Raw genomic sequence first — 15559 nt, forward strand, 5'->3', positions numbered from 1 at the left:
TGGGATCTGTCTGTTATTCAGGAGTATTCCTAATGGTGCCAGTAGACAGGCACTGTTGCCCTACAGACTTAAATGGGGAAGGGATCCAGCTACTATTCAAATCATATGCAGACCTGGGTCCCTTTCTTTATGGGAGCTGGTGGGAATATCAAACAGAAGAACTCAGCAGCAATCTGAGAAGGAGCTTGCAATTTTCACCCATCATGCCTACTCTTACAGAGGGACTCAAGCTACTTGGACACACCCTATATAACATCTACCTTCAGCAGTTCCTGTTTTGTAGCACCCAGGTCTCATACAGTGAAAACTGCTGTTAACTCAAGGAAACAGTGCTGAGAAGAGTGCTGTATGGTACTGGCAGCTGTGATTAATTGCCTAAAGACCATTGGTGTAACTCCACATCTGAATGCTGAAATAGCAGCATTTCAATGATGAAGTATGATCAACTGGAAAGCTGTAACAGCCAGTATGAGGCTTCTGTTAAGCTGTAGAGTTTGGTTCCTGGGACTTTGAAGAACTAACCCTTGACAGCAGGTGAGGTTCTGCAAGACCTGCAACTCCACAGCCCTTAAATTTTTAAAGAAAGTAATTCAGTGGAGAAGGGCTTCCACTATGAGAACACAGGACCCAAATTATCTGCCCTTCCATTTCGTACACTTCTCTAGGCAACACTGAAAAAACACAACTTTTGGATTGCTCTGAAGGGAAGGGGGGCAGATTTCACCATACAGTACCTTCAACACTTTCATCACATCATGGGCATTTTATGTCTTGCAGTGAGGGTGCACACAACAACTTGCAAACTGGTTACTGGGGTGAGTTCTATGGTGTTTCATTTACCTTGCAGACTTCTTTCTCTGGAACACCTCTCAGGAGAGCAAAGAACTCCAGGTGCTCTCGCCCTGTCAGCAGTTCATTAACAGCATCAAACTGTGGGCAGTAGCCCATGTTCTGATGGACTTCTTGAATGTTGGAGAGGATACTGTAGAAGAAAAAACCCTTTGTTAGGATTTCAGGAGTACATGCTGCTATTTTAGATGTTAACAGGAGGAAAGTGAAACAGCAGTTTTGGAATCACTGAACTAACAAAAACACAGGATCCTCGAAGTCCATCTCAGCCAAGACACGTTTTCTCTCTCCCACTCTTCCAGTTCTTTTTTTAAAAAAAGGACATTTAAATGTGAAAGAGCAGGTATTCAGAAGTGACTACCAGACTAAATCAATTTTCTTAAGGCCACTGAAGTATTTTACCAGATTTGAACAAGGGCTGAAACAGATGACAGGAGTTGTAAAAGGAAAAAGTGGAAGTGAGTTTAGATGTGGAAGTGGAACAACTGCTGCAAAAGCTGGAGGAGAAGGCAGTAAAGGACCTACTTCCACACAAAGCAGAGAAAAGATGCATTGTCTTTCACCTGTTTCCTTTGAGGAAAGCTTCTCCTCCTGTCACATCTGTATCACCAGTTAGCATCTTAAAAGTGGATGACTTGCCAGCACCATTTACTCCCAGGAGTCCAAAGCACTGGGGATATAAAAGAGTACAGTGTGTTTGAGAACAGGATTCAGCTGCATCACTTTCAGCACTGACAAGAGGGGAAGGAGCAAACTTGATCCTCAGGACAGCTGGAGAGACTCTTCAGTGCATTTTCAAAAAAAGTTTTCTAGGCTTTTATTCTAAGTATAAACCTTTAGGCTGGGAAAATGAAGGAACTGTGGTATCACATTGGTACATTGTCACCACAGTGTATCCATACCAAACCTTGGATACTGGAGTTTGGCCTTTGGTCACAGAAACAGAGTTCAGTATTTTCTTCAAAGGCAGAGATACACAGAATCAGAAACTGCTTCCGTTTCCAGTTTCTTCTGATGTAATTTGAACATACACTGGGTTTTGACCTTACTCTACCCTGTGCTGTCTTGTGGCTCTTAAAATGCTGCAGTAATAGCAAAACAATGCATTTGACAGATAAGCTTACCTCTCCAGGGGGGATTCCAACACATATCCTATCAACTGCTGGCTTTCGCTTCATTCTGTAAATCTGAAACCAGAAGAAAAAAGAATGAGAAGGAGAATGTCAAAGAACTCTCACAAGAGCCATACATACTTAACGCTCCATACTTGATCCAATTTTGACCCCACTAAATTCCTCTGATAAGGCATGGTGAACGGCATAGTTTTGTGTCAACAAGTAGGAATGCAGAAGTTCTCTGTCACCTTGGTTAGCTCCTTGATTTCCAAGATGTCACTCTGTCCCCCTCCACTAATTATCCTCTGTCTCTCTCTGGTTACATCCTCATCTTCATCATTCACAGGAGGCAGCTTGGCATAGACAGGCCTGGAGAGAACAATGTGACAATACTTAGCAGAAGATGACAGGGCCTTCACAGATAACATTCTCCCCATTTCACAAGGGACACCAATGAAAATGTCACCTGCCCATGGAGTGGAGCAGTGGACAGGACAACCTACCTGGGTTTTATGAAGAACCTGTACTGGATGAGCACTGTGATGAGAAAAAAAACAACACCCTCTACTGCCATGGCAAAGAGGTTCCTTCCCACCAGGTCCCACGACAGAGGGGACACAAAACGGTTCTCTCCTGCCAAAAGGAGACGAGACACACAATCAGTTTTCCAGAGCAAGGGGAGTGGGCTAGCATTTCTTCCCACGGCGTTCACCAAGTTGGGCACTGGGACAACTGGTGATCAGCCAGGTGCAAGAGGGAAGGGATAGACCATACAGGGGACAGCTGTGGCTGTGTACACATTTCTTACTGTAGCAAAGTTGGGACTTAGGCCCAGAGAATTCAGTCTGCCAAAGAGCTGGATCACCTTTTCAAAAGGTTAGTGAATCACAGGAAGACTATGACTCAGGCCTGGCATCTGCACGCCAGGAAAAAAAAAATCCAGCTTTCTAGAACTTCAGCCACTCACTCATCACACTTGGCCTAGTGGTCCTCTCCATACAATTGTCTTTATGCATTTTTATTTAATTCCCTTAACTCAAAACACTGGGGTTCTGTCTGCCAGGTTCTCTTCAGTCCTTGTAACAACCTAAAGTGGATGGCTGTGGACACTTGCCACCTTTGATCAGATCTGCGCTGCAAATTGTGCCCTTTCGGTTCCTGAAAAGTTAGAGAAGCTCATCCAGAGTGGATTCGAGATTTCTCTGTTCCTTTCAGGCCATTGTCCCTGTGATACATAGTTTCACTCACCAAACCTCTCCAGAGCATCAGCCATGGCCTGGTTTTTCACCATGTCAATGAGTCCCCGCCCCAGGCAGAAGTGGGGGAAGATGAGGAAGACAGACTTCAGAATGTCATTGATGTCCTTCAGCTTCTGTTAAGACAAAATCAAATGCCAGTGAGCCACCTGAGAAGAAAGAAGCCACCACCTGCCAAGGGTGACCCATGTTATGTCTGACTCCTCCCTCCCTTCCTCAACACTGCACTCCACAAAAATTCAAGGATTAGAAATGTTCTCACAAAGGCCAGTGCCTTGGCTCCTCTGAACAGTCAGTGTTGTCGAGTTGCTCAAGATTCTATTAACACAAGCAAACTGCAACAAAAGGAGAGATTTCTCCAAACACTCACAGTCTAAAAGGCACTGTCTGCAAACATGTAAAAGGGCTACAGGTTGAGGAGACGGGGAAGTTGGGCTTGCACAAACTGGTTATGTCAGTGGCTGTGGGCAGCTCCTCCCTATCCCATATTAGAGGCTCTAAGACTTCTCCTTTGTTGTCTTCCAGTTGGCTTAGCCCACAGATTGAACTGATAGCAGCCTGAGGAGGGGTTCCTGTTCTGCCAGACACCTATCTTCCAGCATGTACTTATTTTTACTGAGCTGAAACAGGCTTTGTAACAAAAGGAACCACCATCAATGTTCCTTGCCTCCTTATGCCCACAGGAAGAGGTATAATCAACAAATAACTCCCACAGGGTCTCCTGAGCTTCCTCTCACAAGGAACACTTCACACCACTGTGGGTCAAATGGGGCTGGCTAAGACATCTTGTGTTGTATACAAGCAGGGGAGGAACTTGCACCTTCCCCAGTAGGCATCTGGCTTTGAAAAACTGAATGGAGGAGTGTCAGTTCCCAACATATTTAGAGAGGTTTCTACCACAGGAAGCAAAATTGAGGGCAACTAAATGCTTGAGTGATTAAACAGACTTAGTAGATGGAAACTGCCCTTCATTAGTAACACACAAACAATTCCATCTGAACACAAGAAAATTGTTTGAGGGATTTCTTTTTTTGTTTGGTTGGTTTGGTTTGGTTTTCATCTGTTTGGTTGAGGGTTTTTGTTGTTTTGTTTTTGTGGGGTTTTTTTACCCTAAGAGTGAGACTGAGAAGTGAAAGAGGTTGCCCAGAGGGACTATGGAGTCTCCATCCCTGGAAATGTAAAATCTGATGGCCCTCAGCAAAGTACTGTAGTTGATCTTGCTCAGAGGTTGGACCAGACAATCACAGGAGGTCCTTCCCCATCTTAACCATTCTGTGAACATTGCTGAATTGGGCTTTAACCCACTTCCACCAGAACCTGTGTTTAAACTGCTGCCAAAGTAGGGTACAGGCCATGGTCTAGCTTTTCTGGAGAACTGGCTGCTAAAGGCAGCATGGCACCAACATGGAACTAGATTGCAGCAGCACAAGACAGTGAGGAGCTTCTGGGGAAACGTACGTTGTTGGTGAAGAGCTCCAGGACAAAGGTGGCCACACTGCCATTGATGCCAATGAAGAGATTCACACTAGTCAGCACAACATATGCTGTGCTGGGGATTTTGAACACGAAGGAGGCTGGATACATGAGAGGGGTGATGGACCACCTGGCAAAAAGAAAAGCAGCAGCATCAGGTAAGCACCTGCTGAGTCTAAGAGCCTTCCCAGTCACTCTCTAAAGAGAAATCTCTTACCCATAGAGAAACAGAAGGAGAGCCAGCACAGGCAAGTTGGAGGAGGATACATAGGACTTCTGTTGGAAGCAGATGAAGATGATGACAACTAATGTGGCTGGAACAATGTAGTTGCACTTGAAGGGAAAAGCATGACTTTAGATTTCTTTCCCAATGACAAAAAAAGGTGCCTTCCTGCTCTAATCCAACAGTTCTCAAAACTCTTTTGTGTTCCCAAAGCTCTTTTCAATATGAGACTCTTAGAAGTGTCATATGTATGAACTACAACCCAGTACACATGAATTTACATTTCTTGGTCCCTCTAGAAGTAGCCAGTAGACTCTCAGAGGTTCTGGACACATGTTATAAAAACCTGCTTTGGACAAAGCAGAACAAGGAACTACACAAGCAAACATTTTGGGGCAATTAGTTTAACGTGACGTAATAAATGCTGATGACTGAGCCCGTGGTTGTCCTCCCATCCTCTGTTGTGCTTCTTGCCCTACTGAAGTGAACCACTGCCCCAAGAGAGCGAACACAAAAGTCATGGTCACAGAGGTTATTCACTAAAATAACGTGGTGCCTGCTGGCCCAAACTGCACTTTGCACTTCAGTGCAAGACACCCTGCAAAAACAGAAGAGAGCACAGTTTAGCACACTCAAAGCCCTTACCATATCCCAGACAAAGTTGGCCACCCAGTAGATCACAGGCTTCACACCACTGATGAACTGCAGGTGTTTGGCCTTGCTGACACGTTCTTGAATAAGGAAAACCACAAAGCTGGCAGGAACAAAGGACATGGCAAAGATCACACAGATGGAGACGAGGACGTCCACAGAGGTGGTCATCCTGGACAAAAAAAAAAAAGGGAAGAAAACAAAATGCTTGTATGCTGGTGCTGGCTCCTTTGAGATGAAATGAAGCAGCTCATTCAGAGCAAAGCAGAAACTGCTTCTTCTGCTGTTCTTATTCTGCAGGGTGAGGGATGACCACACCAGGCTGTCCTAATTGCACAGTTCTTCTCCTGCCATATAACAAAGGGAACATACACAGCCTGTTGGCATCTCAAGGACAACATCACAACCTGCAGACTGGTTAGAACTTCAGTGTAATAGACTGCTTTCTGCTTTCCTTATCACCACCATTTTGTTTCCCACCTAATGCATTTCTTGGGGTTGTTTGGGGGTTTATCTTTTTTTTTTTTTTTTTTTTTGGTGCTGTTTTGAAGTTCAGAGATACCTGCCTGTCATCTGCCACTGCTTTACAGGTTTGAAGATGTACCTGCAGACAGGTCCTGACTTGGATAGTGGTAGGAGTGGACTAGTCAATGCCTCAGGGAAGCGAACCCTGCACATTACTGTGTGCCCCCCCAGGCTGAGACAGTGGGTAAAACTGAACAGGATCTATCAATGATTCCTAGCCAAATGGTGGCACCTTGGGACAAAAGAATGACCATATTCATGGTGAGACAAGTTTCTGAAGGTGGCTGAGAGGAACTTCCTAAGTGGCAGAAGACCTGAAGATCACACTGGTTCTTAGAAACTGCAGCTACCAGGGACTCAGAGAAAGTTGGCACTTGCTGTTCAACACCAAGTTCTCAGCAGCACATGTTGCCACCTGCCCAGACTAGAGAAAATAAGGTCTGCACATTAGAGCCCAAATGCCACAGGTCACTGAGTGTCCACCAGCGAGGCTAAAACCTCCCATGTTGCCTGTTCCAGTAATCAGCAGCTGATGAGCCCAAAACCACCCATGTTCACATCAGGACTTACAGGGCTACTTCAGAGAGCTGCTGCTTGGTGAGGTTCAGAGGGTGATTGAAGGCAGTGATCCCGTAGGCACTGGGGTTTTCACCCTGCTGCAGGTTGGCTCGAAGGATGGCATTGTTGATCACATTCAGGAAGGATGCAATGGCATGCCAGCCCTTGTTGTTAAACCACACCTGCGAGAGACCACATCGACATCAGAAAGGCACCAGGTACATCATCTACCCAACAGGCTCCTGAGCCCTGCAGAACATCCCTTCCTCTATTCAGGCCATACAATTTCTTTCCTCATCTTTCCAGCTAGCATGCTCAGGGACAGAACACAGGGTTTAATCAGTAAGTACAAAAGGCTGCTGGAAGACAGTAATGATCCAGCACTGAACTCCTTTCAGGACTTTGAAGAAACAGATTTTGAGGAAACCCACACGAGAATGCAAACTACTCATGTTCCCACAGGGAACTCTGTTCTGCACAGTTGACCATGGCAAACTGCTGTGACACCAGGTCACCAGAGCTTCAAACAGCAGGCACAGCAGTGAGGATCAGTTAATTTACCTTCACATTGTTCTTTGTATCCAGGCCTTTCATGAAACTTGACAAGCTGTTGAGAAATCGATCTCCAGAACTTCCCTGCAAACGGAAAAGACAGTTACCTCCCCTCTGAGAGTATTCTTATTTACGTCCTAAGGTCTAGCAGGGGTTACACAATGTTTTTCACAGCTCTGACAGTTTTCTTCTCATTCAAAAGCCTCTACCCACCAAGGTGGAGGTGGTAAGAAGGCTGAGAAACTTCAGCTTTCCTCCACCCTTTCCTTTCTGGGGTCTCATCGGTAAGAGGTCAGCCTCATGCCTGTTTTTTTCCCCATAAAATGTATTAAACAAGGTTGCAGGCAACCTTCAGAGACATTGCAGCCCACAGGCAAGCAGTCTCAGAGGAAAACCAGGGCCCAAATTCTCTTCTGAGCCAAGGCAGACTCAGTACAGGAGGGCTAAACTAGGGTACTGAAAGAAGACAGCAACCCCTTGTTAATTCCCTGAGACAGCCCAGCCTGTCCTGCCACAAAACACTCAGAGGTGTCTGCAATCCCCACCAGCTTGCAACTGTGTTGGGCAGAACCCACATCAGCAATGTGGGCTACATAAACTTCAGCTGAGCATCTCTCCAAGCCTCCTGCCACTCCCAGACAACTGCCTGGGAGATCCCAGCTCAGAGACAGTGGGGAGAAGCCACTGGACACAGCTAACATATACACACACCCCTTGTTTTATGGCTTCCCAGCCCTCTCCCAAGAAACAAGACTGATATTAGTGCATCCTGGGTTTATGGGGGATGGTTGCTCACCTGTGCTAGCTCAAAGATTTTCTTCACCTGTTTAATGGCATCGGTGACTTCATGGCTTGGAGGAAGCACGAGGGAACTGCTGGCTCCCAAGGAAAAGCCACCATACCTGAAAGTTCAGACAGAAAGTGATGCTGAGACCTGACTATTCACTGACATCCAGAAAATACCGCTCCTCCTCCCTCTCCAGATGCCTCCTCTTCCTGCACTACATCCAACACAAGTGTCTCCGCTAGTACAGGAAAGGATGACTTTGATTTTCCTACATGGCTGCTTAGCCATGGTGTCTTCTGCTCTTTGTTTCTTGGGTTAAATACCCATATTATGAATGCTGAGCATGCTGCCCATTTAATAAATGCAGTTATCCTCTCCTGCAAGTGCAGACAAAGCAGGACATCTCCCTGCTGCCCTTGGTTGGAAGGATAGCACCTCCCAGGACAGCGTACCAGCAGGCTGGTCATGCAAATCTTTTCAAGCCAATACTGCACTCTGTATAAGGCAGATATGATTTTCAGTACTCTGGGGTTGTCTCCCAGTTTATCCTTCAACATCTTCCCTCAACATCCGGCAGCTAAGAGTCATAAAACAAACTGCAAAGTGGGGTGGATGTGTCAGGCTTAACACAGTGCTCAAGGGTTAGTGGACACATACAAGCTAAAGAAAAGGCAGTAACTCACCTGAACTCATTCACCCAGACCTTATTCTTTAAGCTGTAGAGACAGAAAAGAGAGTTGATGTATAATATGTAGAACAAGAGAAGAGACAGACCCATCACTGTTGCAGGCACATGGCCAGGGAAAAGAGTGCAACAGCCTCTTGCATGTCACATGTCCCACCACTCCTCTGCAGCGTAATCCCTAGGGTTGGTACCCAGGCTTTTCCCATACTCTGCCTACAAGGGTCAGGACACAGCATCACTAATAAAGCAAAAACACCACTTGAGCTGAGGATCAGGGTTATGTGAGGAGCTGAGTGGATTTGCCTCGCTGCTGAAGAATTTGGGCTGCCCAGGCTTATTTGCCTGATCTATGCACCCCCCCATAGAGCAAGCAACATTTGGTGGGGAGGGAATGGAGAGAGTGTGTTTAACAGCTACCTTTTCCCGATGATCTGCGCGTAGGTCTTCACTAGGTAGTCTGATATATTGCGGCCTGTCAGGTTCTGGAGGATGTCAGCAGTGTCTTGCTCTCGCTGGTGCCACCGGTGAAAACACAGATAAACACTCGTCAGAAAGCACAGACGCCGAGCCAAACAAACCTTGTGCGATGCTTTGCACACAAGAATCACACCCAGCCATTCTGCTCCTGATTGCAGTACCACTGAGCTCCCTCCTACCTGTGGCGGTGGCAGCCCTCCTGCACCAGGAGGGCACACAGGCAGCATCTTCTTGATCTTCTCATTGCTGCACTCACAAGATGGGGAAGGGTTCTCCATGCTCCAATTGCCTTTCAAGAAGATGTCCTGGACTGACTCCGGGACCAAAGCAGTGGTCCATTCCTTCTGCCCCACAGTGCAAGGAGTGTCTCTGTGTCAGGAAAGAGGGAAGAAAAATGCAGTTTTAAAAACAACTATGATGGCCTTTGCTTACAAGCCATTTAAAGATCAAACGTCACAGTCCTCAGAAGAGGCAGAGCGTTTCTCAAAGGAGCTTGACCTCACTGAGACAAACAGCTCAGAGTGACAGACCTGGCTCTGCAGCTTTTAAGACATCACAGTGCCAAAGAGACTGAGGCTGGCCAACACTGAGTAGTGTCAGACACTCCCTTCTTTGTATTATAATTAAGTTCTTTATTTCAGTCAGTCCCAGCATGCACAGTGTCCAGAGTTCAAAGACAATGCTCTTAGTCATATGGTTTAGTTCTAAGTAGCCCTGTGAGGAGCAGGTACTTGGACTCTATTCTCATGGGCCTCTTCCAACTCAAGATATCCTGTGATTCTAAGATCACAGCAGACACTCACTTCCTCAATGACATTTCTGCCTTTGGGGCACCAAAAGACTGTTTTTCCCCTCGGCAGCATCACTGGGCAGCTTTCTCCCCATGCCCCATTGGTGGAGTAATGCAGCTCCCATGTCTGTTATAAAGGATGCAGCTTAACTTCCACCCCTAGCCAGTATATTGGACACCTCCCTCCCTGTCATCCCGTGAACATCAGCTGCAGTTCTTCCAGGCTAAAGACAACCATCTCAGACTGATGTACACCCTGTAGGGAATACCTACAGTCGACAACACAGAGCAACGTAACCAGGTTCTTTACCACGTTCAGGACCAAACAGTAATCTGGGGGAAGAGACTACTCTCTCCTTTTCATCTCCATCAGCAAGGACTTGCACTCAAACCTCACTCCCTCACCATGCTGAGGGCTGGCAACTATTTAAAAGGTTCTCAGCAGAAAAACTGAATGTAATTGCAACTCTTCTGGTTTAAATCCTGCTCTGGCCACACAGTACTACAATTCCCTAAAGCCAACTAAATCTACTAGTGACCAGAACCTGGGGGTGGACTTCCTCTTCCCAGACCAGAGTTCTACTTACGGGATGGAATGTCCCTGCATACAGCGTGTCCCAAAACCAGGCTTATCAAGAAGGGCATCCAAAAGCTTCTGAGTGCCTGCATCTTCAGGAGCATCATTGCTATGGGTACAGCAGAAAACCATTGTTGGGTCAGTGTGTTAACAGGCACACAGCAAAAGCAGCAGCAGAGCAAGGCCAAGAACACAGTGAAAGGATAATGGGTGGGGATTTGCCTCTGAAGAATGCTTGGCCTAGAGCACACACACACTTCCAGTCTCTGTACACAGAACTGTTAGAGTCATAACACCATTCAAAAAGGGGTACAGCCTTGTCAGTAGTTCAGAGTTGGCATTTAAAGGTCCAAAAAGAAAATAACAGTACTCTCTTTAAAATGTGCTTCTGAGATAAGCACAAACCCCAAATTTAAATAACCTGTTAAGGAACTTAGTAACACAAGTCTGAAAAGAACAGAATTTGTAGGCCACAAGAAACGTACCTAATAAAAGTGTACTGCTCATCGTACATCCAGGGTTGTAATTCCAGGCTGGGATACTTCCCAAAAGGAGGAACAATCAGGCTGAACATGAGAGCAATACACACAAAGACAGCTGGCAGCACAATCTGAAAGTGCAAGGAAAGAGTAAATCCCTTTTTAAGCAAACATTCCCAGAGGCATCAGAAGTTACATGTGAATCACTTACTGGATTACAACTTTTTCAAATTTTCCCAGGAATGTCTTCACTGTTTTCACCAAAGCAGTGATAGACACCAATGCAAGACTTATCTTGGCATTTAACCAGGGCACTGACTTGGGATTCAGAGGATTCAGCCTGCAAATGCTGCTCTCAAGGCCAAATTTAGATTTGAACCTCAGCTGCATCCTCGCTGTGCAAGAATACTGTAACCACCTGGTTATCACACAATTCCTCTCACTTGCACAGGCCTCCTTTTGTTCACAGGTGCAGTGTGCAGTTCACAACTGAAGACCAGTTTTGGTTATTCGCATTCCCTTGAGGTTTTCAGCCTACCACCCACTCAGACTACAACACAGTGCAGAGCTGTCCCTGCTGAGGGACTCTGCTCACGTTGGGTGCTCTCACCTGGGCAAAGAAGCCCTTCCGGCTTCTCCTGGCAATAAGCATCCTCTTCCACAACAGAGCCATGAACTGCTGCTGGGTGAGCTTCCAGCCCTTCATTTGGTAGGAGCCTTTCCCATCCATGCCACTGAGAAGGTCTGTCTCTCTGGATTCTGCTAAGAAGAAATGACCCTCATTCAGAAGTTCAGAGATGCTCTCTGGGTACTTCTGTGCTGGAGGCAAAAGGTGATGGCTGGAGCAGCTACTCTCACCCATCCAAAAAAGAAAGAAAGAGCACGGTGAGCAGAGATAACAAATTTACATGAATGTATTTTCTCCCTTATCTCTCTGAGCCTTGATGAGAGGACTGAACAGGCTGTGGATCCTGCACTGTTCACTATTCCTAAAGGCAAATATGGCACCACGCCTTTTGCAGCCTCAGCCTTCAGACCTGCAGTACTTATAACAGAAAAGAGTATCCACAAGAAAAGAACAGGCTTAAGACACAGCAATACCTGGATCTATGTCTGAATCATTAGGATCAAATGCATCATCTTCTGTAAATGGACGAAGGCAGCTCTGTCTATCTCCAAACACACGTCTGTTCCTTCTGGCTGGCAATGTCCCATCTGAAAATAATGCAGTTATGGTTAGCTGAACTGCTTCAGGTAATCTCCAATTAGCCCCAGAAAAACCACAGTAATATCATTTTCATTTTACATGTCTTCTATTTGCAAAACAAGGAGATGATCTGGAGTGACTCCAGTGCAGGTAAAAGTAAAACCAAGCCCCTCACTCTGCAAAGGGTCATGTTTTATGCATCACATCTTGTGTGATGTTCCAGAAACAACTTCTAGTGCACTGGACCCTTTTTTTTTTCCATGTAGGCAGGGAAACAGCATTATAATAAAATTCTCACTTGATATGCATATGACTACAAGTGCAATTTGCTAGCACTCATTTATCAGGAAATGTTGTTATAAGCACTTAGTGCAGTGATCCGCTCTCAGAAACTCATTTGGTCTGACCCTGTCAAGAGTTCCTCAGAGTAGACAGTTGTGTCAGTCAAATAATTTTCAATACACTCAAACAGTAGAAATTCTTCACTATTACAAAATAAATATGCTACCACTGAGTCAATTGAAGATTACAGTATATAAAAGCATGCATTAAATATACTAAGACAGCTATTTTATATCACTAAAAATACTAGCACACCAGAGCTCCTGTCTCAAACAGGGTCTGTCACACCTGCAGGGGATGTGTCACTCCTGCAGGTGACAACTAGACCCACCTGAGGTTTCTGCATCCACACCACTATCATCAGCCACTTTCAGGAAGATCTGAAAAAGCAATGGTAAGTGTCAGTGAAAAAAAAAAAAAAAAAATCAAAGAAGGAACAACAATGTGGGGATTGCTTCAGGAGATGCCATGAGAGAGCAAAAGACTGACAGGTGCAAAAAGGAAACACAGGATATAGTTTACCCCCTGCATGACAGGGACATGGACTTTGTGGCTTCTCTCCAGTTTCCAGGAGCCAGCCTGTTACCACATACCAGCTGTTCCCCCTTTCCAATGGCAGTTCTCAGTGCATCTCGAACCTGAGCTCTTTCCCATGTCTCAGAAACAGACCCAGTTTTTAGGGCACCCCTCTATGAGCACACACTTAAACAGGGCAGAAGACAATCCATTTTGGAGGGGAACGCAAAGCAGCCTGTTCCATAATAAACTTTTACAGGAACGGGTAAGACTACATCTCATTCTTAGTTGTGACACGATTCATTTTGCCTAGTTTAAGATAGAAGAAAATTGTCAACTCACTAACCTCTTCCAGGGTAGTTTCAGAGATGCCATAGCTGGAAATGCCAAGATCAGAAAGACGGTCATCAATTTCATGGAACAGCTCCACAAAAGCTCCCTCTTTAGCAGCCTTGTATGGCAAGACATAGGTTAATTCATGGCCAATGTCCTCCACTAGTCTGGCCTCAGAAACATGTTTTGTAATGAGATTTGAAATTGCAGAGACATCTAGAAAAAACAAACATAAAAGACAGTTTTCTTCTGGTTACTACTCATTATGTGGAAAGAAGAGCTCAGTCTGAAAAATCTTGCCAGAAGGAAGGAGGGAAAAGAGGACATCTCTGAAAAGCAGCTCATTTCCATGGAAAGTCTTGTTTCTTTTTACATTTAACAATGGATGGAAGCCTGGACCCAAGCCTAGCTATAACTTTTTACATGCAGAATTTGGGAGAGCTTTTACATGCTGCTGGAAGATCTGCAAGTCATTGATGTACAGTCCACCAGCATTACAGCCCTAGCAACTACATAATCTTTGCTTATTAACTCTCAGGAGAGCTTGAATTCAAAATGGCTCACTCAAGAAAAACATTCCAACATTTACAACTTTAAAAATACCATCTCTGTAAATTTAATAATTGCCCCAAGACTGTAGCTACATAGGGGCACAAGGTTAAGACGGCTGTCCAAGCTGAACTGTAGAGCAATGTCAGCACTGGGACTGAATCTTAAATTCTCTTTCAGGCCTCACCTATTGTAAGTGTGTCACTTTCATGGTCACTGCCAAGGCCAGCATCAGAGCTGCTCTGGGAAACACTGTCATCCTGGTCACAAAAGAGAAGACAAACATTATTTCCTCCTGTTTAATCAAAACAGGGCCCACTAGATGCTGCAGACGGTGACATACCACTGCAAAGGGCTGAAATAAAAGTAAGAGGTCATAGGTATAGAAGTGAGTGTTACAAAAGCATGCACTTCATCTATTCTGTATCCCTCCGACCAGGTTTGGACCACGGACATTGAAACAAACTACAGCGTAGATGTACACCCCATGCAACAATTTAACCAGACATGGTCTGGCATAGTACCTATCAAATGTGTAACACTTCTGCTGCTTCTAATAGGCCTGAGATTTCATGAAGAAAAAATAAACATAAGCAGAAAGGGTCAGCTGTACCTTTTTCAGATAGGACACTGTGCTGCTGCTGTTTCTGCAGGAGCTCAGAGAGGAATCCACATCCTTCTTGACCAGGGTCAAGTAATAGCCTGTTCCCAGGTGGTTCTTCAGGAAGAGAGAAGAGCCAACACAGCAGAGCTTGCCATGAGAAATGATGGCAATCCGGTCCCCCAAAATGTCTGCCTCATCCATGTGGTGTGTGGAGAGAATGATAGTGCGACCTGAAAGACACCAAGGAAGATGTTGCTGTAAGTCAAACAAACCTACGCTCCCACGCCAAAGCCACAGCCATCTGCATCTTCTCATGAAGTTGGATGGGAGGTTGATGCCACAAGCTTGGCTCCTTTGAACAAGACTAGCAGTATGGAAAAGGTTCACAACTGCTGTCACGCGCTTATTCTGCTGACCTTTGTTGTGCTCAGCAAAGGCAGGTTTAATTTCATGTCAGCAAGGCTGGCTGCACAGAGCAGAACAGAACACTGCTGAACACCAAGGGTGACTTTTAGACTTTAAGTGCCCTCATGACCCAGTAAAGAACTTTGTTCTGAGCTCTTACATGAATAGGATGAATAGGATGAGGGAGGAGGACAGGTGAGAGATCAGAACAACCTTGTCCTGCATTATCTTTGTTCATTCCTCAGTGCAGGCAACAATGGATTTGCAGAGACACATGGCTATTTTGAGAACAGTCATGAAACAGACTGATTTTCTTTTGCCTTCCACAACACATTCATTAAGAGTCAAGAAGAAGACATGTACTTACCTTGCCGATACTTCAGAAGCAGTTCCCATATCCCTCTGCGAGAATAAGGATCCACCCCAGCTGTAGGCTCATCCAGAATGACAACCTTGGAACCACCAACAAACGCTAAGGCAACAGAGAGCTTCCTCTGCATGCCACCTGTCAGGCACAAGAAGAAAGAGGTGTTCAGGCTGATGCAGTGACAAGTGGAACAGCAATACTTGCAGCACAGTGGATAATGAGCTCTCTGAAATAAAGCA

At 45.5% G+C, this 15559-nt stretch overlaps 1 protein-coding gene across 3 annotated transcripts in view; it reads right to left on the minus strand.

Moving 5' to 3' along the window:
• Positions 1–15559, minus strand: part of ABCA1 (ATP binding cassette subfamily A member 1) — a 95802-nt gene that overhangs the window by 8704 nt on the left and 71539 nt on the right. For 2 of the 3 annotated variants that reach the window (XM_064642312.1, XM_064642313.1), the window contains exons 22-45: positions 15321–15458; positions 14558–14778; positions 14132–14204; positions 13409–13611; positions 12878–12926; positions 12099–12212; positions 11608–11759; positions 11004–11128; positions 10529–10627; positions 9331–9520; positions 9092–9186; positions 8673–8705; positions 7999–8104; positions 7212–7286; positions 6663–6832; positions 5562–5739; positions 4911–5026; positions 4679–4823; positions 3213–3336; positions 2468–2597; positions 2213–2333; positions 1974–2036; positions 1413–1519; positions 841–982 (exon numbers count right to left, since the gene is read on the minus strand). In XM_064642312.1, coding sequence (XP_064498382.1) covers positions 841–982; positions 1413–1519; positions 1974–2036; positions 2213–2333; positions 2468–2597; positions 3213–3336; positions 4679–4823; positions 4911–5026; positions 5562–5739; positions 6663–6832; positions 7212–7286; positions 7999–8104; positions 8673–8705; positions 9092–9186; positions 9331–9520; positions 10529–10627; positions 11004–11128; positions 11608–11759; positions 12099–12212; positions 12878–12926; positions 13409–13611; positions 14132–14204; positions 14558–14778; positions 15321–15458 — 2969 coding nt within the window. The remainder of the gene's footprint in view (positions 1–840; positions 983–1412; positions 1520–1973; positions 2037–2212; positions 2334–2467; positions 2598–3212; positions 3337–4678; positions 4824–4910; positions 5027–5561; positions 5740–6662; positions 6833–7211; positions 7287–7998; positions 8105–8672; positions 8706–9091; positions 9187–9330; positions 9521–10528; positions 10628–11003; positions 11129–11607; positions 11760–12098; positions 12213–12877; positions 12927–13408; positions 13612–14131; positions 14205–14557; positions 14779–15320; positions 15459–15559) is intronic. The other variant, XM_064642314.1, reaches the window with a different exon arrangement.

This window comes from Pseudopipra pipra, chromosome Z (assembly GCF_036250125.1).
Source record: "Pseudopipra pipra isolate bDixPip1 chromosome Z, bDixPip1.hap1, whole genome shotgun sequence".
In the NCBI taxonomy this organism is placed as follows: domain Eukaryota; kingdom Metazoa; phylum Chordata; class Aves; order Passeriformes; family Pipridae; genus Pseudopipra; species Pseudopipra pipra.